Consider the following 19177-nt stretch of genomic DNA (forward strand, 5'->3'; position numbering starts at 1 on the left):
CTCGCACTCTCGAACGGGTGCTGAAAGGCGGGGGGTGCTCATGCCAAATATTAGCGCTCCAAGTCTCCTCGCTTCCAGAAAAGACACAGCACTCACGGGGGTGAGTCAGTAGGTTTATTGCGACTCAAACCAGACGCGTTTCGGCTACGCCTTCCTCAATGGTTACAGGCGCGTCAGTGAACCGCCATATTTTATATCACATCACCACATTAACTCTGTAACAACATCAACAAGGGACTCGTGTGTCCCAGTAAATCACCAGCGCCATATTGTAGTGGTGAGTCCTTCGTATGCCATTGTATATCATAGTTATATATATATACATGCTGTGTATTCCGTCACCAGCTTCCACGTTGCTCGGGAACAGATGAAACAGACCCAGATATCAGTGCAAGTAATTTTTATTTATTTTTCACCCAGCACTGCCACCATTACGCGTTTCGGCCTTCCAGAGGCCTTGATCACATTTACTTATATACATATATTTTTATATATTTATAATATATATATATATATATACACACATATACATACATATATAGATATATATATAGATATAGATATATATTGTGATACATGTCAATTTCAGCACTAATATAATTGAGTGTGACTTGTGACTAAATATCTTTGGGTACCAATAAAAATGGTGCCATAGGAGAGTCCTTTGTGGCTATCTTCTCATCTATGAAAGGGGTGTAAATGGCATGTCAATGAGAATGTGCCCCATCCTAGGTTCTGTTTCGAGGATACTGCAGGGGACGTTAGGCAGAGCACTTACAGGAGTCCAATGTTGTGGACTTATTGTATTTCCGGTGACAACCTAGCCTTATATACCTCCCTGTTTATGAGGAAGCAGTGATCCACCCCCTTCCACCATTCATGAAGGAATGGCATCTACTCAGAACTCTACCTATGAGCTATGTCTCCCTTCTAGAGCACACAGCCGATCCCCAAAAATAAGCAACTACTTCTGGACCCTCCTCCCATTTCTCGAGCATCCCGAGAGGGCCATCTTGTGCGTGTGTGTGTATGTGTAAACCATACCTTGACTGCAGAACTGTGAAACATCCAGATGTACTTGAGATGGACATTGAGCAGAGCCAGACTGCAAGGCATGTAGGCAACATCCTTTTCATGGTCCCTGCATCTAGAGACATGAAAGACAATCGGACTCATATTTAAACACTAATTCAAAACCTCTAGCAACAAACCAACATTCATACAACCACTTATCATTATTCTGCAGAAAGCGAAATAAAATTATAGGCTGTTTTGGAAGTAAAAACTGGTAGAAAAACAATAGTCAATTTGGCCGAGAGGTTGTCTAAAGAAAAACAGGTATAGTAAAACTATATCACAAGCCTTACAGTATCAATAAACTGAACTGAACACAATGGCTCTGTGACAATAAACATAAATGAAATATGCTGAAAGTCGATTTAAAATAGATATCAATCTAATTCCAAAATATCTTTGGAACAAGAGGAGTTCAATTTTTCAATAAATATTTTCAAATAAGATATCTTAACCAAAGCTAAGTTTTTATCTCAAAGCATCAAAGTGAAAAGGGAATATAAAACGTCACTTCAACAGTTTTAAATCTCTAAAAATAACAACATTTAAGGAGAACACTACATTGACATAGATTTTTAACATTGCAGTCTTACCTTGGTTTGAATATTGTATCTAACAGCAACCTGACCAATGGATACATGCATGAGCATCGGAATATCAAATTCTGTCTATTTTAGTAAAATATGAAACCTTGCTTGTCCCTGCCACCATTAAGAAACTACTTATTTTCTTCACCATCCTCTTGAAGTCTTGAAATCTAATAATTTATCAGAATTTTTCAGATGGTATAATTTCCATTGCTCTCAAAAATAGCATCTTAGATGGCACTTAATAGCTAGACTATAACTTCAAATCTACCTCTGAAATCACTTGTGGAACTCGTCTAATCCCAGTCACAGATGTTACAATGAAACAATGGTCTTTAGGAGACCACCATGGTCAAGTGAACTGATCAGTCTACTTGATTAGGATGAAACATATTGTCTCATATGTCTGCAGGCATTGTAAATAACGTACACAGATGTACAACAACATACAAGTGGCTGAGAACAAGCAAAATAAGATCATGACTCATTCATGTTTATCAAAAAAGAAGATCTTCAATGGAGAAGTTGAAGAAAGACGAATGGCCCACAAAGATGAAAATATTTTTGTTTCCACTTTACCTTCAGCATCTGCAAATTGGTGAGAGTGAACCCCTAATTCCTGAACACACAGTTTAGCTACAGTTTCTCATCCTGAGAATTCCAGGGTCCTTACTCATCCATTTCTAACTCTCTACATTTGAAAAGGTACTTTCTTGACAAAATTTGCATAACTCTGAGGACTGGAGATCTGTAACTAAATCTTACTCAACTGTTCTTTTACACGTGACAAAGCTTTTGTTATTTTCTTCCTACTCCTATTAGGTGATGGGGCACTTTACCACTATAGTGCTTGAAGTGCTTGAAATTGTCATCAAACTTAGACTTCCGATTAGAATTAGAAGCCAATTGAATCAGATTTTGCAGTTGTGATTTATTTTGTAGTAAAAACAATGATGACAGACTGTCATTTAACTGTTTTTATCTATCATTAATTTTCAGCTGTCTCTATATTGATCAACCACTACTCTGGCCTATCCACATTGACACTGCCACAATGTCTAAGCAGCCACACAGCCACACATCCATCACACAAACCAACTTTAACACCACCTCAAGCTCTATACCAAACACCCACTACTTGCCTTCCCAGTTATAACTATGCATAAGTGAGGCACGGTATGGAATAAAGATTTCCACTGACCCCACACTTAATACAGATTTCACTCATTATGACCTTTCTAAATACACCAAACTGCTCGCAGTAGGAACTCTGGATGAGCACATTGAGCTAGAATAGTTGCAGTCGAAGGATTACCCCAATGTGGAAGCATGACACCATGTAGGTGAGGTGTTCTCGTCCTTTTTTTCAAAAACAATATAGGTTGTCATTCCGATTAGAAAGTCCTAATGACCACTTCTCCTTGCTTGAGAGCAACACAGTCTTTTTTGTCTAGTATTTATTATCATCGAGAGGTAGAACTCTTTTTGTTCTTCAAAATTCCCTCACTCTCCTGTTTAATTGTAATGGCAGTCCTATCAGAACCCTAACCCAAAACCTAACTCTGACACTTATTCTAACTCTGTCTCTAACCCTAGCCTCACCTCTTGACCTAGCTAGTAGACCGGAATAACTAAATCATTTAAACTGTCATATACTCAAACTAACACATGAACCCTAATTCTAAAACCACTAACCGTATTCTAAAAAACAATATCCTCAACGTTAACCCCAACTCTAACTCTAACCCAAAACCCAACCTTAACCCCAACTCTAACTACAACCAATAGCCATCCCTGACTCTACCCAAATCCCAGATCTAACCCCAACAACAATTTTGACTCTAGCTCTTATCCCAACTCTAATTATAATATGCACACTAATGTTGACTGTAAACCTAACTGTAACCCTAACCCCCAACTCACTTCTAGCTCTAAAGTGACTCTCTACTCTAGCCCTTCTCCCAACTAACCTTTACATAACCCTACATTGAAACTTAACTCTAACACCCCCCCACTCTAATCCTAACTCAAAAATGAATTTCTACTTTAGCCATGGCTACAACCCTAATGTCAACCCTAATATGGACCATAATCTATAAAAGCTAACCTAAAATCTAACCCAACCATTAGTTTAACTCGAAATTCAATACAAACCTGAATCTAACTCTAATCCCAAATCTAACCACAACAACTATTCCACCTCTGACACTAGCTTTAATCCCATCTCTAACCTATACCTACACTCAAAACCTAACTGTACCCCGTAACTTACAACTCACCCGACTCTAAAGTGAAAATCCAATCTAGCGATACTCCCAACCCCTACCTAAACCATAACCCCAACTCTAACCAATCACCCACTCTAAACTTAAAACTGAAACACCACTTTAGCTCTAGCCCCAACCATAATCTCAACCGGAGTCTTAACTCTAACCTTAACACTAATCAATCAGTTACTCTAACCTAGACCAATTCTAACACTAACTCTAGCCTAATCCAATTCCATCCCAACGCTAACCATATTTCTTACTCTCAACCTAACCCAACTATTCGTTTTGATGAATTGATATTTATGTGGGGATTTGTTAACTTTGTGAAATCGCTATGAGGTGTTAAATCAGTGTGGAAGTGTTGGAATGTGCCCAAACAAACTAAGCAAACTTCAGTTTAAATAATTTTTAGCACATATAGTTGCAAAAACAGCATATAAAAACAACATAGAAAACACTATAACAATTCTTATGAGAATTGATGGCTATCTGACAGAATATCGAGGAAACAAATATCATTTGAACAGAATATTGTGTCAAACATATTGAGGACCAAAATATTGAGAAGGTACGTGCAATGATGTAAGCATGGATTTACTATTCTGACCCCCATACCTACATATTTTGAGGATATATATATATATATTTACTGAAAAAACCATAGGTTTCATGCATGTTATAGTTAGGAATTGGCATTTAAAAAACCTTAGAAATTCACTGAAAAAACCATAGGTTTCAGGGGCGTTATAGTTAGTTCAGCTAACTATAACTCACGCCCCCGCAATGCACTGCTGATGGCGTCACATATTACATCACTCATTACATGGTCAGTGACATCACTGATGACATCTCAAATGACATCACTCATGACATCACTGATGACATCATCCAGTGACTGTGTGTTTCTGTAAAGTTTAATTTTGTTTTATGTATATGCCAAGCTGTATTGGGGAATGAGTGGGTGTATAAGTGCCTGTATGGAGGATTTAGTAGGTGCATGACTGATTGTATAAGTGAGTGATTAAACGTATCTTACTGAATGCATGGGTTAGTGACTAAACTGTGTGAATGTCTGTATGCGTCTGTCTGTTGGTGTGTAAGCGGATGCATGGTTTTGTGAATAGGTACATGAGTGTCTATATAAGTTATTGATTGGTTGTCTGAGTATCTGTATGGGTGCCGGAGTCTTTGTGTGGGTGGGATGTGTGTGACTCTGTGCATAGATGTGTCAGTGGGTGATACACTGGGTGCATGGATCCAAGACTAGGTCTGTGATGGACTGTATGGGTGGGTGAATATGTGTATGGTTGTGTTAGTGAGTGAATATATATTTAATTAGTACATGTGTAATTTAGTACATATGTGAACGGCAGTATATATGTATGTTGGAGTACAGAAATGACTGTAAGTGAGAGTGTGTGATAGTGTGATTGGCTGTATGGATGAGTGTGTGCTTATATCATTGATTCTATAAGAGCATAAGAATGTGCTAGTATTTGTATGAGTAATTGAGCTAGTGTGTGTATAACTGTATAGGTGAGTAAATGGCAGTGTGATTAATTATTTGCATGAGTGAGTACATGTGTGAGTACGTCCATGGATGAGTAGTGGTGTGTGAGTGTCTATATAGGTGTATGAGTGCATATGATAGTCCTGTACTGAGTGACCATAAGTATGAGTGACTGTACGAGTGAGTGAGTGGATGGGTGTGTAGACTTAAGACTCTGTGATGGGGTATATACTTATTGGTGTTGGAGTGTCTATGGTTTTGAGAGTGGCAGTATGTAATTTAGAGTGGGTGTATCAAAGGTTATATTAGATTGTGAGAAGATGCATCAGATGATCACATGGATGATGTCATCTGTGATGTCATTAGTGATGTCATTTGAGATGTCATCAGTGATGTCATCAGTGATGTCACTGACCATGTCATGAGTGGTGTAATATGTGACGTCATCAGCAGTGCATTGCGGGGGCGCAAGTTATAGTTAGCTGAACTAACTATAACGGGGGAATTTCTAGTGTTTTGTACGAGGGAAATGTCCAGCTAACTATAATGCCCCTGAAACCTACGTTTTTTTCACTGAATTTCTAAGGTTTCTTAAATGCCAACTCCTAACTATAACGTGCATGAAACCTATTTTTTTTCAGTGAATTTCAAAGGTTTTTTAAATGCTAATTCCTATCTATAACTTATCCCTAAAGCTATGATGTTTAATGATTTCCATTGGATTACAAAAAATTTCTATTTCAGTGTGTCAGCTCCTTTAATTATGTTTTTTTTCAATACTTTTTTATCACCATTTTTTTAACTTATTTTTTCAATTAATTCTTTTAAAAATTAAAAAATAAGATTTGTTTTTAATGTTTTTTTAAAAAAAAATTGTAAAAAAAATAAAAAATATATTTTTAAAAATATTTGTTAAACTATATTTTCAATACTTTATCATTATTTTTTTTCTCCTTTTTTGGGGGGATTCGCGCACCCTATGCGCACCGTTCTCAATCCCTGCGAGAAAGCATCCGCGTACGGTATGCGTTGTGTACGTGTTTGGTGCGCGATTGCAATGCGACCCGTATGCGACTCCAAGCCTATACGCGACACGTACACGTACGATGCACGTTATGCGACGCTTGCGCGCTTCTGCGCTTCCACGATACGTCATGGGCGTGTATGACACGGTTGGTGCGCGAATCCCGCAAAATATTTTACAATTAAAAAAACATATATATATGTATTTCATGTTTGATGTTTATCTCCCAAAAATTTCAGTTTTTTTTCCTTGGATCCGAGCACCCAACATGTTAGGAATCGCGCACCCAACGCGAGAGAAACCGTGCACGTTAGGATGCGCGCCTCCTAATTTTTCCGTTAAAAAAACAAAATAGCCCCTATCACTAATTTTTATTATCCCCGGGGACTCCATCCCCGGGGACAGAATTGTGGTCCCTTGTCAGTGTCCATGAATACTGGTTTTAAAAACAGATCAGGTGGTGACTGAAGGAATGCTGGCATATGATTAAGGCTCAGTGGAGCCGAAACGCGTAATGCTACTCTGTTCTGTCTGAATAAAATCTACTTTTGAATGAAGCACAGTGGTGTGGCCTGATTACGCACATTGGATGGTGGCGTGCGTTTCTCGTCTGGAATGTATGGAGTTTTGACAGAGCTCAACAGGCCCCGATCCAAGAGGCTGAGGCACCCTTTTCTGTCGTGCTTTCGTTTGGATTTATTATATGGGGAGCCCGCTGGCTGGAAAAGAAAGGATATGGCAAGAATGGCAGCAGGGCCCGAATTAAGGCCCGCCCAAGAATGTATTTAGACTTTATTGATCCAGCCAGGATTTGTAGGGAACTGAATCTCTGCACGCTGCGCTGAAGTAAAAGAAATGGCGCCTCACAGCGCGAAATGCAAACACTGAAGAAGGATTTACTCTGAAACGCGTCTGTTTTGCATTCGGTTTTAACGATTAAACCTTGCTGAAATCAAGTCCCGTGAGTGCCGTTTTCCTTCCAGAAGACGAGGGAATAGTGGAGCTTGAATATATATATATATATATATATATATATATATATATATATATATATATTATTCCAAATGAAATTCTGACGTGAGGGGCGCCACAGCCTCTCGGATCGGGGCCCTTCAAGGTGCGCCAGACACCTTCAATATTCCAAACGAAAACGCGCACTCTTTAGTAACGCAATACAGGCCAGACCATCAGTGCTTCGTATAGTTTTTAATCTCAGCAGACAGAATGCATAACGCGTTTCAACTCTAACGAGTCTTTGTCAAATGCTTACAAACGTCGGGCAGGCTCATTGGTTCTTTTAAACATTCAAAGCCATCAACACTGAGAACGGACTGGTTTCTCTCATATTACGATTCACAGCAGTGAAGAGCATTTCTCAGATTTTAGATAAATTAACCTCGGCCATGATGTAAGGTATTATTTACAATTTGATTGGTAAATGATGTCATATACATATAGTATTTTCAATCTGCCATCATTAAATGCCTTAGATATCGTTGTTTAGGGGTCATCTGGACCACAACTACCATGATGCTCCATTCCTGTTGTTCGTACATAGTCAGTCATAATTAGTTCCCAATTGGATAAAGCATAATTTTCTACTTTGTGACAGAATCGCATGTTCCCGGACAAGTTCCATATCCTGGCAAAAGTCACATCAGCAGAGTCAGAACCGCTCCAACATAGTTCTTAATGAATTTATACTTGCCTCAGAGATAACGTTCATGGAGGCACTGCGTGCAGATGGATTACATGCTTCAAACACTGGCTGATTAATAGTCCATTTTCAAAAATAGAGGCGGGCCTCCTCACAGTGGCCCTGCCATCGATATTCTATCAACGTCCGATCTCCAGCCAGCGATGTATTTACATGGAGATCGGACGTTGATAGAATATCGATGGCAGGGCCACTGTGAGGAGGCCCGCCTCTATTTTTGAAAATGGACTATTAATCAGCCAGTGTTTGAAGCATGTAATCCATCTGCACGCAGTGCCTCCATGAACGTTATCTCTGAGGCAAGTATAAATTCATTAAGAACTATGTTGGAGCGGTTCTGACTCTGCTGATGTGACTTTTGCCAGGATATGGAACTTGTCCGGGAACATGCGATTCTGTCACAAAGTAGAAAATTATGCTTTATCCAATTGGGAACTAATTATGACTGACTATGTACGAACAACAGGAATGGAGCATCATGGTAGTTGTGGTCCAGATGACCCCTAAACAACGATATCTAAGGCATTTAATGATGGCAGATTGAAAATACTATATGTATATGACATCATTTACCAATCAAATTGTAAATAATACCTTACATCATGGCCGAGGTTAATTTATCTAAAATCTGAGAAATGCTCTTCACTGCTGTGAATCGTAATATGAGAGAAACCAGTCCGTTCTCAGTGTTGATGGCTTTGAATGTTTAAAAGAACCAATGAGCCTGCCCGACGTTTGTAAGCATTTGACAAAGACTCGTTAGAGTTGAAACGCGTTATGCATTCTGTCTGCTGAGATTAAAAACTATACGAAGCACTGATGGTGTGGCCTGTATTGCGTTACTAAAGAGTGCGCGTTTTCGTTTGGAATATTGAAGGTGTCTGGCGCACCTTGAAGGGCCCCGATCCGAGAGGCTGTGGCGCCCCTCACGTCAGAATTTCATTTGGAGTTTGTGTTAAAGGAGCGCCCGCCGGCTGTTGAATGAGACACGAACAGAGTATTGAGGGCAGGGCCATCGTTGAGAGGCCCGCTTCTATTCTGGGAAATGGATTTCAATTCAGCCAGGGTTTGCAGGTGGATTTCTGTGTAGATCTGCTTCCTGAAATGTAAATACATCGCTGGCTGGAGATCGGACGTTGATAGAATATCGATGGCAGGGCCACTGTGAGGAGGCCCGCCTCTATTTTTGAAAATGGACTATTAATCAGCCAGTGTTTGAAGCATGTAATCCATCTGCACGCAGTGCCTCCATGAACGTTATCTCTGAGGCAAGTATAAATTCATTAAGAACTATGTTGGAGCGGTTCTGACTCTGCTGATGTGACTTTTGCCAGGATATGGAACTTGTCCGGGAACATGCGATTCTGTCACAAAGTAGAAAATTATGCTTTATCCAATTGGGAACTAATTATGACTGACTATGTACGAACAACAGGAATGGAGCATCATGGTAGTTGTGGTCCAGATGACCCCTAAACAACGATATCTAAGGCATTTAATGATGGCAGATTGAAAATACTATATGTATATGACATCATTTACCAATCAAATTGTAAATAATACCTTACATCATGGCCGAGGTTAATTTATCTAAAATCTGAGAAATGCTCTTCACTGCTGTAAATCGTAATATGAGAGAAACCAGTCCGTTCTCAGTGTTGATGGCTTTGAATGTTTAAAAGAACCAATGAGCCTGCCCGACGTTTGTAAGCATTTGACAAAGACTCGTTAGAGTTGAAACGCGTTATGCATTCTGTCTGCTGAGATTAAAAACTATACGAAGCACTGATGGTGTGGCCTGTATTGCGTTACTAAAGAGTGCGCGTTTTCGTTTGGAATATATATATTTATATATATATATATATATATATATATCATCAAGGTACATATATGTAGAGTTAAGTTTGCTTACCATAGGCAATCAGATGAAGGGGGCAACGTTGTCCTCTGGCCTTTGAAACAATACAATACTGAAGTCAAAAAACAGCTGAATGACACGAAATGCTATCTGCAGGTTCCATTAAGTAATCTTTTGGAGACAAAAACAAAGTTCTTCAAGGAACTGGCAAGGTGGAGAGGGATGGGGTTAATTTCTGAAGCAGAATACCACTACCTGAAAGTAGAAAACCCCACTACCCCGATTTTATATCTAATCCCAAAGATCCACATGAGCGTGATGGTGCCCCCAGGAAGGCCGATATTTTCGGCCATTGGGAGCTTGTTTGAGACCCCATCGCGATATTTGGATTACTTTTTACAGGACAACGTGAAGTCCCTACCCTCATACATTCAAGGCACAGGGGACTTCTTGAGAAAATTACAAAATGTACAATGGGAAAGAGAAAACCTGTTGATTACTCTCGATGGGGTCTCATTGTACACTAGCATTGCCCATGAAGATGGCTTAAGAGCTCTCCAACACTTCCTGGGGAAGAGACCATTGAATCTATACCATCATTCAGAAACGCTTATACAGATTGCAAAACTGTGTCTGGGAAACAATTTCTTTTTCTTTGGGACCGATACATATAGGCAACTGAGAGGAACGACGATGGGCACCTGCTTCGCCCCCAGCTATGCAAATTTGCATATGGGCTGGTGGGAGGAGCAGGTGCTCAGAGTTGATTTCAATACGGAATGGAGGGATAACATCAGAGCCTGATTTCGGTTTATAGATGAATCTTATATTGTATGGAGGGGCTCCTTGGAAAGTGCCAATACTTTTAGAACTGCTATTAATGTTAATACACTGAATCTGGCATTCACCAAACTGTCAGTGAAAACAGCTTACATTATCTAGATCTAGAAGTTTTTATCCAAAATGATACAGTACATGCAAGAAATTTTAGAAAGGATACAGCAGGGAATGCCATTTTACAATCTGTAAGCTTCCAGCCAGCAAATTCGAAGTTGAGTATCCCATATGCGGAACAATGACGCATGAAGAAAAATTGTAGTGAAGGGAACTAATTGGTGACAGCACAGGTAGGACTGACAGGAAGATTCAGGGAGAGAGGATACCGTGAAGCAGTTTTAAATCAAGATTTGGCAAAAGTGGCAACAAAGTCCCGTAGCCAGATTTTGACAGCAAAACAGAAACCGAATCAAGGAGTCAAGGCCTCAGTTCAGGAAGTCCGAATGATGACCAGGTACAGTGCCTTTCATGCAAGGGTGAGAGACTGCATGAATAGGCACTGGTACCTGGTCAAGTCGGATCCTACTCTGGGCAGTAAAATCACCCGTAAACCTATGATCACATATAGAAGTGCTTGCTCTATGAGGCAAGAACTAGTGAATAGCAGCCCTGAGGTAACAGAGAGTGGGAGTTGGCTTAAGGCCAATCTAGGCATTACCAAATGTGTTAAATGTAAAGCATGTAGACATGGGAAAAATATAAAAGAAATAAAACTGCCTTTATTGGCGAAACCGTGGAAAATTCCACGTTTCCTAAATTGTAGGAGTGACCATGTGGTTTATGTGCTGCAATGCACCTGCCCTTTAACATACGTGGGTAGCACAATCCACATGGCTCACCTAAGAATTTTACAGCATCTCAGGGCAGCAAAAAAAAATGAAGATCAATCATACCCTGCTGCCAGGCATATAAATGAGGTACATGGGGGCAGAGTTGAAGACCTGATATTTTATCTAGTAGACTCTGTGCCGAGATGAAGAATAGGTTGGAACATAGAGATGCCAGTTTGAGGGAATTGGAGTCGAGGTATATCCTGATGTTTGATTCTAAAACCCGAAATGGGCTGAATAGTGATGAAGGAATGTATGTCCATTTGATCTGATTAATTCATGAATGAATTGATGCCCAGATTTAAGATTTTCTTTAAGTTCCTACCCAAGATTTTAAACATTTCTACAGGAATGTTCTCTAATGGAAGATAGATGAGTAGGATTTAGTATGAACTCTAGTTGGGTTAGTTGATATACTTTAAATTCAATTTTTTTTAAATATTTATCAGTGTCGGTATTTATATATTAGGATCATTAGAATGGGTGCTTAGACCTAATGTAAGTTCACTTTGAGAACAGAGGAAAACTAGGCATTGACAGTACCCAAATGGATAATGCCAAATGGGGAAGGAAGGAAACTACTAACCTTATAGGCACTTGCACTTCAGTATATATTGGAAAACATCTGCAAAATTTGCACAAACAGCAAATGAATGCATGTTTTAAAAAAAATCTTTTATTCCAGGAATGAAAATTGGTATATTCTAAAAGCACTTGCATATTTTTATTTACAAAATTTGCACAATGTTGCTTGATTTGCACATTATTGAGGAATTAGAACATTCTGCTATGATACTTAGGTGCACTAGCACTTTATTGCCTTTGCGTAACTTTGCACAAATATGCTTTTGAGCGAATGTCTTATAATAGTAGAATTAAGAATACCATTCACATCAGGTCTGCTTACCAAGTGGCTCATTAAGGTCTTGTAGGAGTGAAGAAAATTGTAATATGTTGTTATTTAGAGAAGTTGTGATTTTGTGCACTAGCACTTTACTCTAAAATAGATTTGCACAAAGCATTTGCACTTTCCATACCAACCAATAATGTAGTCCCACAACTATAGGTGGAAGGAATTGGGACAAAACGAATAGAGGTGGGAAAGTCGGTATACGCACCCACACAACGGCTGATATTCCCGCATGGAGTAACCAAATTAAATATTGATTGCATTATGAGAATTTGCGCAAATTGAGACCCTGGTGGCAGCAGGTGATCACCTGATTAGCACATAAATCAATTGCCTCTGTGACTAAAACAGAGATCCATTGCCAATATATTTAAAGTTCAATATGGCACAATAAAGTTAGTTGATATGCATGAAAAAATTGTTAATATCCGTTCTGACATTAGTAGATGACGGAAAAAGAAAAAAAGTGAAAACACTTAAAATGGAAAATTACATGTGTGTATGAAACAACAGAAGTAGTTGTAAAATGAGGATGTTTTACAATAAATCAGTGTGTAAGTAATTGAAAAAGTAAAAGACTTACATAAAGTCTATTGTTGATTTCTATTAACATGTGATGTCAGAAAAAAAAAGTAAAAAAGAGTATAAAATGTGAAAACAAAATGGTGCTCATTGTGTGAGCAAAGCGGTACAAAAGGGGGTGGTGATGGACGGAGCATCAGAACCAATCAAACACTCACACCCAGTCAACAGATCTGGGTGTGATTCATCACCGTTCTTTAGCCCACTCTGCCACCCCAGTTCACTGGATTCAAGCCTGGCTGAAGACGGCTGAAATGCCAGAAAACGGTCCTAGGAAGCTTGTTTCCGGTCCAGGGAAGACATGGCTTGGCAGTTCGGGCTGGACTGTTCCCATGAGGCACAGGGTCAGACTGATTTGCATATGGCCATGTCTGAACTGGGGTGGCAGAGTGGGCTAAAGAACGGTGGTGGATTAAACCCAGATCAGTTGACTGGGGGTGAGTGCTTGCAATGTTCAACACTCCGTCCATCATTTCCTTTGGTTTAGCTTTGTTCGCCATAAGTTGGCAGGGTATGCTCAGACGTGAGTCCCTTGCTCACTTTGCCACTGGATTCAAGCAAGCCTGGCTGAAGACAGCTGAAATGCCAGAAACCGGTCCTAGGAAGCTTGTTTCCGGTCCAGGGAAGACATGGCTTGGCAGTTCGGGCTGGACTGTTCCCATGAGGCACAGGGTCAGACTGATTTGCATATGGCCATGTCTGAACTGGGGTGGCAGAGTGGGCTAAAGAACGGTGGTGGATTAAACCCAGATCAGTTGACTGGGGGTGAGTGCTTGCAATGTTCAACACTCCGTCCATCATTTCCTTTGGTTTAGCTTTGTTCGCCATAAGTTGGCAGGGTATGCTCAGACGTGAGTCCCTTGCTCACTTTGCCACTGGATTCAAGCAAGCCTGGCTGAAGACAGCTGAAATGCCAGAAACCGGTCCTAGGAAGCTTTTTTCCGGTCCAGGGAAGACATGGCTTGGCAGTTCGGGCTGGACTGTTCCCATGAGGCACAGGGTCAGACTGATTTGCATATGGCCATGTCTGAACTGGGGTGGCAGAGTGGGCTAAAGAACGGTGGTGGATTAAACCCAGATCAGTTAACTGGGGGTGAGTGCTTGCAATGTTCAACACTCCGTCCATCATTTCCTTTGGTTTTGCATTGTGTGAGCAAGGCAGGGGATCCTGCTGAAACGCGTAGCAACCTTTCAAACAAAATAAATTGTTTGAAACCTTTCCTTGGATTTGCAGTGCCGTCTTTCTGGTGTTGACAATGGCAACCGGAGGGGAAAAGGATATATATACACAAAGAAAAGATGTGCCACAGCCCGGCTCTGGAAAAACAGCATTTATTATCAATAGCACAGACAGAAGGAGACGTGATGGCCCTGATACGTTTCGACAAACTGTCTTTTTCAAAGGTACAGCATCACTTGTGCAATGTCCCAGGTGATTTAAATAGCATACGAGTCACGTGCCTGCAAGCCACACTGCAATTCCCATAATGCACCTCAAGTGTGCAGCGCAATGTCTATATTGTCCCAGTGGAATTATATCACATTGCACACTCCAGCATGGTCTTAAACAGTAAGTACGGCTTGCTAGGAAAAACTGGTGCACAAAAAAGGCTCCTTACTGTGTCTCACAATCTCAAATATGCGCAGTGTCCGGATCCTGCCAAGGGGAGGTATCAGCCTTCCTCAGCTCCCTTTCTCACCTCTTGCCACAACTGTCACCGGTGATTCCAATAGCTTGCGGCGGGGTGAGGAGGTCATGCCCCCCTCGTTAAGCACTCCAAAACAACCACTCTCGCCGGGGGCCTACAACCCTGCAGGGCAGCCGTGGCTACAGGAGACAGCACTTCCTGTTATTTGCAATACAAATAAAAGATGTGCCACACCCCAGGTCAGGAAAAACAGCATTTATTATCAATAGTGCAGACAGAAGGAGACGTGATGGCCCCCCTGATGCATTTTGACAAACTGTCGTTTTCAAAGGTACAGCATCACTTATGCAATGTTCCAGGTGATTTAAATAGCATACGAGTCACGTGCCTGCAAGCCACACTGCAATTCCCATAATGCACCTCAAGTGTGCAGCGCAATGTCTGTATTGTCCCAGTGATATTATATCACATTGCACACTCCAGCATGGTGTTAAACGGTAAGTACGGCTTGCCAGGAAAAACTGATGCACAAAAAAATATATATATATATATCGTCAAGGTACATATATGTAGAGTTAAGTTTGCTTACCATAGAAACTTTCCTTCGCGATATTTTCGTCCTCAATATTCTTTACATGATATTTTGTCCACAAAATATTTTTTTCCTGATATTTTGTGTAAACACTAAATTGATTTGTGTCACACTGATGTCCTTTCACGCAAACAAATAAAATGTGTAACTCATTTTCAATCTGGCACCTGAATTTTCCTATGAAGGCTCTTTTTTTCAGGATTCCCAAAAGAGCCTCAAGGGTACTCAGAAAATAAATTTTCCATATAATAACTGAATGTAAAACAATTTGTTGATGTAATTTCAGTAAAGGCATAGCCCTTCAGTTTGCTTTTGGGAGAGGCTGTCAGAGCATATGCAGCTAGGGAATCAGTATATGTAATGGCAGACCTCATACTTCACCCTCTCTTATTTTTTTTAAATGCAATATATTCAATGAAGACTAGAGTCCCTCCTGTACCACCCAAATGTATTTTTCTAGAATGGGTTGCATCCTATTCTCCACTCCAATGAATTAAAAGGTACACTAGACACTGGTCAATAAACAGTCCCATACTTTTCTCAATTTTGCTTCCAATTCCTCACCATGCCACAGCTTTCTCTTGTCTAGGACCACATCCATTTGCAAGGGCAACTCTCACCCAACCACTTCCATACATACTGTTAACTACTGCTGTGAACCATGAGGTTTCTGCTTTCTGACCCATCACTATCTGTTCACAAACTATGACAATGTCCACCCGCCAAGTTTCAAACAACACCCCAAGATACACTGTTGAACTTTTTAGCCAGAGCACTGGAATCTGAAGCTTGAGTTGACAAATCATATACTTCTGGGCAAATTACAATATTCTTCTGAGCCTCAAAATGAACATTTACATAATGCATAATGTATGTACAGTTGGATCATGTGCTGTAAAATAAGCACAAACGTGTGTCATCTGCAATGATATTGTCTCAATTACATATGCTTTCTCTCTTCTCATCTTCTCTGGTCTCAGAAGATGCCCACACGCCATAGTGTTCTATGCACAGCACCTCATATCTGAAATGCCTCTGCTGCAATAATAAACATGTTTTTGGGGAAGTGGTCTGCTGCTCCTGGGAGTAAGGTCTGCCTTTTATCACAGATGTAAAATAAAACAATAACTCTATATATTTAGAAATATCATTAGTTGCTGACCTAATGCATTCAAAAAGTGAATTGGTAAGTCCTAAACATTAGCCCAGACCCTTAAGAAAGAAAGCAACATACCAGGAATACAGCACATTCACCTGGCCATATATCAGGGACACTTCGGCTTAACCAGGAACACCTTACCTCCGGTATAGCTCAACAAGGATGGTAAACTTGTTAGCTCGTGCAGACGTGTTAAATCCCAGCTCCCGGAGGGTTGCGGGTGGGATCAAGACACCTTCTTCTACCAGGATCCCCAGGCTATACAAACCCTGCAAGAAGAAAATGGTGGACAGTTAATGTTATGTTCAGTCTTCTCTGGGAGGGAACTGGGTCTTGTAAATATTTTATGAATGTACAGAAAACTCACAATGACTATGAGTGTTAACCTATTTTGCAAGGTACTCAAACCCTGGAACACACACGTCCTGTCCTTTGAGTGGATTCACTTACATATAATATTATGTGTAACTGGTGTAATATGTGCGAGCAAATCAATTTATAAGTGTAAATTTGATGTGTAAACTCAAATTCACAATCAGAAATGAGGCAATGTTGCTTACCTAAATTAAACTAAGGTGTGCAAATAGGTCTGTAATTTGGGTCAGAGTATGCAAACTATCAGAGCTGTTATACATTAATTGGTGCAAATCAAATTAATGTGCAAACAGGGTACAATGCACAAGCTTTGGAAGTTTAAATGTCTCCTTAAGGTGTCAGTGGTCAAATGATTTGGAACTTCAGATGACAGGGATACAATGATCCTGAACTTCAGACGTTAGTGGTGTGATTGTCAGCATCTTCATACAGCAGAGATACAATGGTCCTGAACTTCATGCATTATCTGTGCAATTGTCACCATCTTCAAGTGGAAGTAACACAATAATCCTAAACTTCGGACAGTGGCAATGCAATTCTTAGCATTTTTAGACAGATTGATCCTGAACATCAGATATTGGCAATGCAACTATCAGCATCTACAGATGGCAGTAGTACTATGGTCATGAGCTTCAGTCAGACATTAGTGGTGCAATTATCAGCATTTTCTAATGACAGTGATACAATGATCCTGAACCTCAGGAGCTAGTGGTGCAATTAAGCAATTATCGGCATCTACAGACAGCAGTGATATCAACTACACCTGAAAGTGCAAAAACAGCATAACCACGGAAGAACATACAACAAGAACTAAGACCCCAGATTCAACAATAAAATGACTGCACTTTGCTTGTCGCCTATACCTCAGGAATATTAGCACCAGAAAGACATGACTACCTCCACTTTCTCACTCCTGTAAGTGGCATCATATTCAGGTGTCACTGAAGCAGTGACAGGCAAGTCCCAGAAGCCCAGAAGAGAGCAATGAGCAATGGTCCAAGAAGCAGCATTAGACACCATTGTAAAGGAACTGACCACCCTGAGACCATCCATGATAACGAGGATGACCTCTTTAAATAAACACACATAGCCTACTTTAATGTTTGTTTGATAGAGACAAAGGATAGACTAACAAAAATAGAGCAGAAAATGGTGATTGAGAACAGGACACTGGTACAAACTGAACAAGATCATAGAATTAAAACTCAGGAAACACTGTGATAACCTTTGATTTTCAGGGATCTTGGAAAATATGGAAAGCAATAGCATGCTAACTTTCTTGCTCTACTTCAATCCGAAAGTCACAAAACTGAAATGTGAGCGTCTACTGGAGGTACAAAGAGGCCACAGGATCAAATCTTGATATAACACATTGCAAAAAAGGGCTTTCAATGGTGCCATGAAACAATGACTGCTGGTCACCCTGGAACAGAAAAATTGCAGAACTACCGCAATGAAAATTCTGGTGAGCATCTCTCAGAAAAGACGTAATTGGGTAAAGAAATGCAAAACATATGCTCGAGCAAAGACGGATTATTGTGGCAGTAAAGGCCTATTGCAGCCCTTATCAACTCCCGAAAGTCCCTATAAAACATATGAGTGCAAACTTTATCACTGACTTACCTAAAGATCAAGGTTGTACTGCATTCTAGTAGTAATAGGCATGAAGATGGGACACTTTATTCGCTGTAAGCAAATACTTACTGCCAGCTATTTGGTGCAATTTCTGTTAACCAATGTAGTTCCCTTACATTTATTTATTTATTTTTTAACATTTCATAAAGCGCGAACAAATGCCCGCAGGCGTCTCGGCGCTGTACTATGTGTACTCTCCTTTGCTTGGCTTCTAGCTCTTAGAGGTTAAACAACCATGTTTTCAGCATTTTTCTAAATAACAGGAGATTTGGGCTAGATCTAATAGATTGTGGCAGTGTGTTCCAAAGTTTCGGGGCGGCCACCAGGAAACGTCTGTCTCCCCAGTTAACTAATCTGGTCCGAGGGATCACTATATCGTTCAGTTTGGCTGAACGAAGTGGTCGAGGAGGACAATACGGAATAAGCTGATCTTTCAGGAATTGAGGGGCTTGCGAGTGTAGCGATTTGTAAACTATACATAATGTTTTAAATTTGATTCTGTTCCTGATAGGGAGCCAATGGAGGCTTCTCAAAGTGTCAGTTATGGGTTCAAACTTAGGGATGCCCA

At 40.3% G+C, this 19177-nt stretch overlaps 1 protein-coding gene across 1 annotated transcript in view; it reads right to left on the reverse strand.

Moving 5' to 3' along the window:
- The window catches only part of LOC146806121 (protein sel-1 homolog 3-like), a 412689-nt gene that overhangs the window by 16721 nt on the left and 376791 nt on the right, over nt 1-19177 (reverse strand). Inside the window, exons 22-23 of the mRNA XM_085620586.1 lie at nt 16741-16868; nt 1045-1147 (exon numbers count right to left, since the gene is read on the reverse strand). Coding sequence (XP_085476712.1) covers nt 1045-1147; nt 16741-16868 — 231 coding nt within the window. The remainder of the gene's footprint in view (nt 1-1044; nt 1148-16740; nt 16869-19177) is intronic.

The sequence above is a fragment of the Triturus cristatus genome, chromosome 8 (assembly GCF_964204655.1).
Source record: "Triturus cristatus chromosome 8, aTriCri1.1, whole genome shotgun sequence".
Lineage (NCBI taxonomy): Eukaryota > Metazoa > Chordata > Amphibia > Caudata > Salamandridae > Triturus > Triturus cristatus.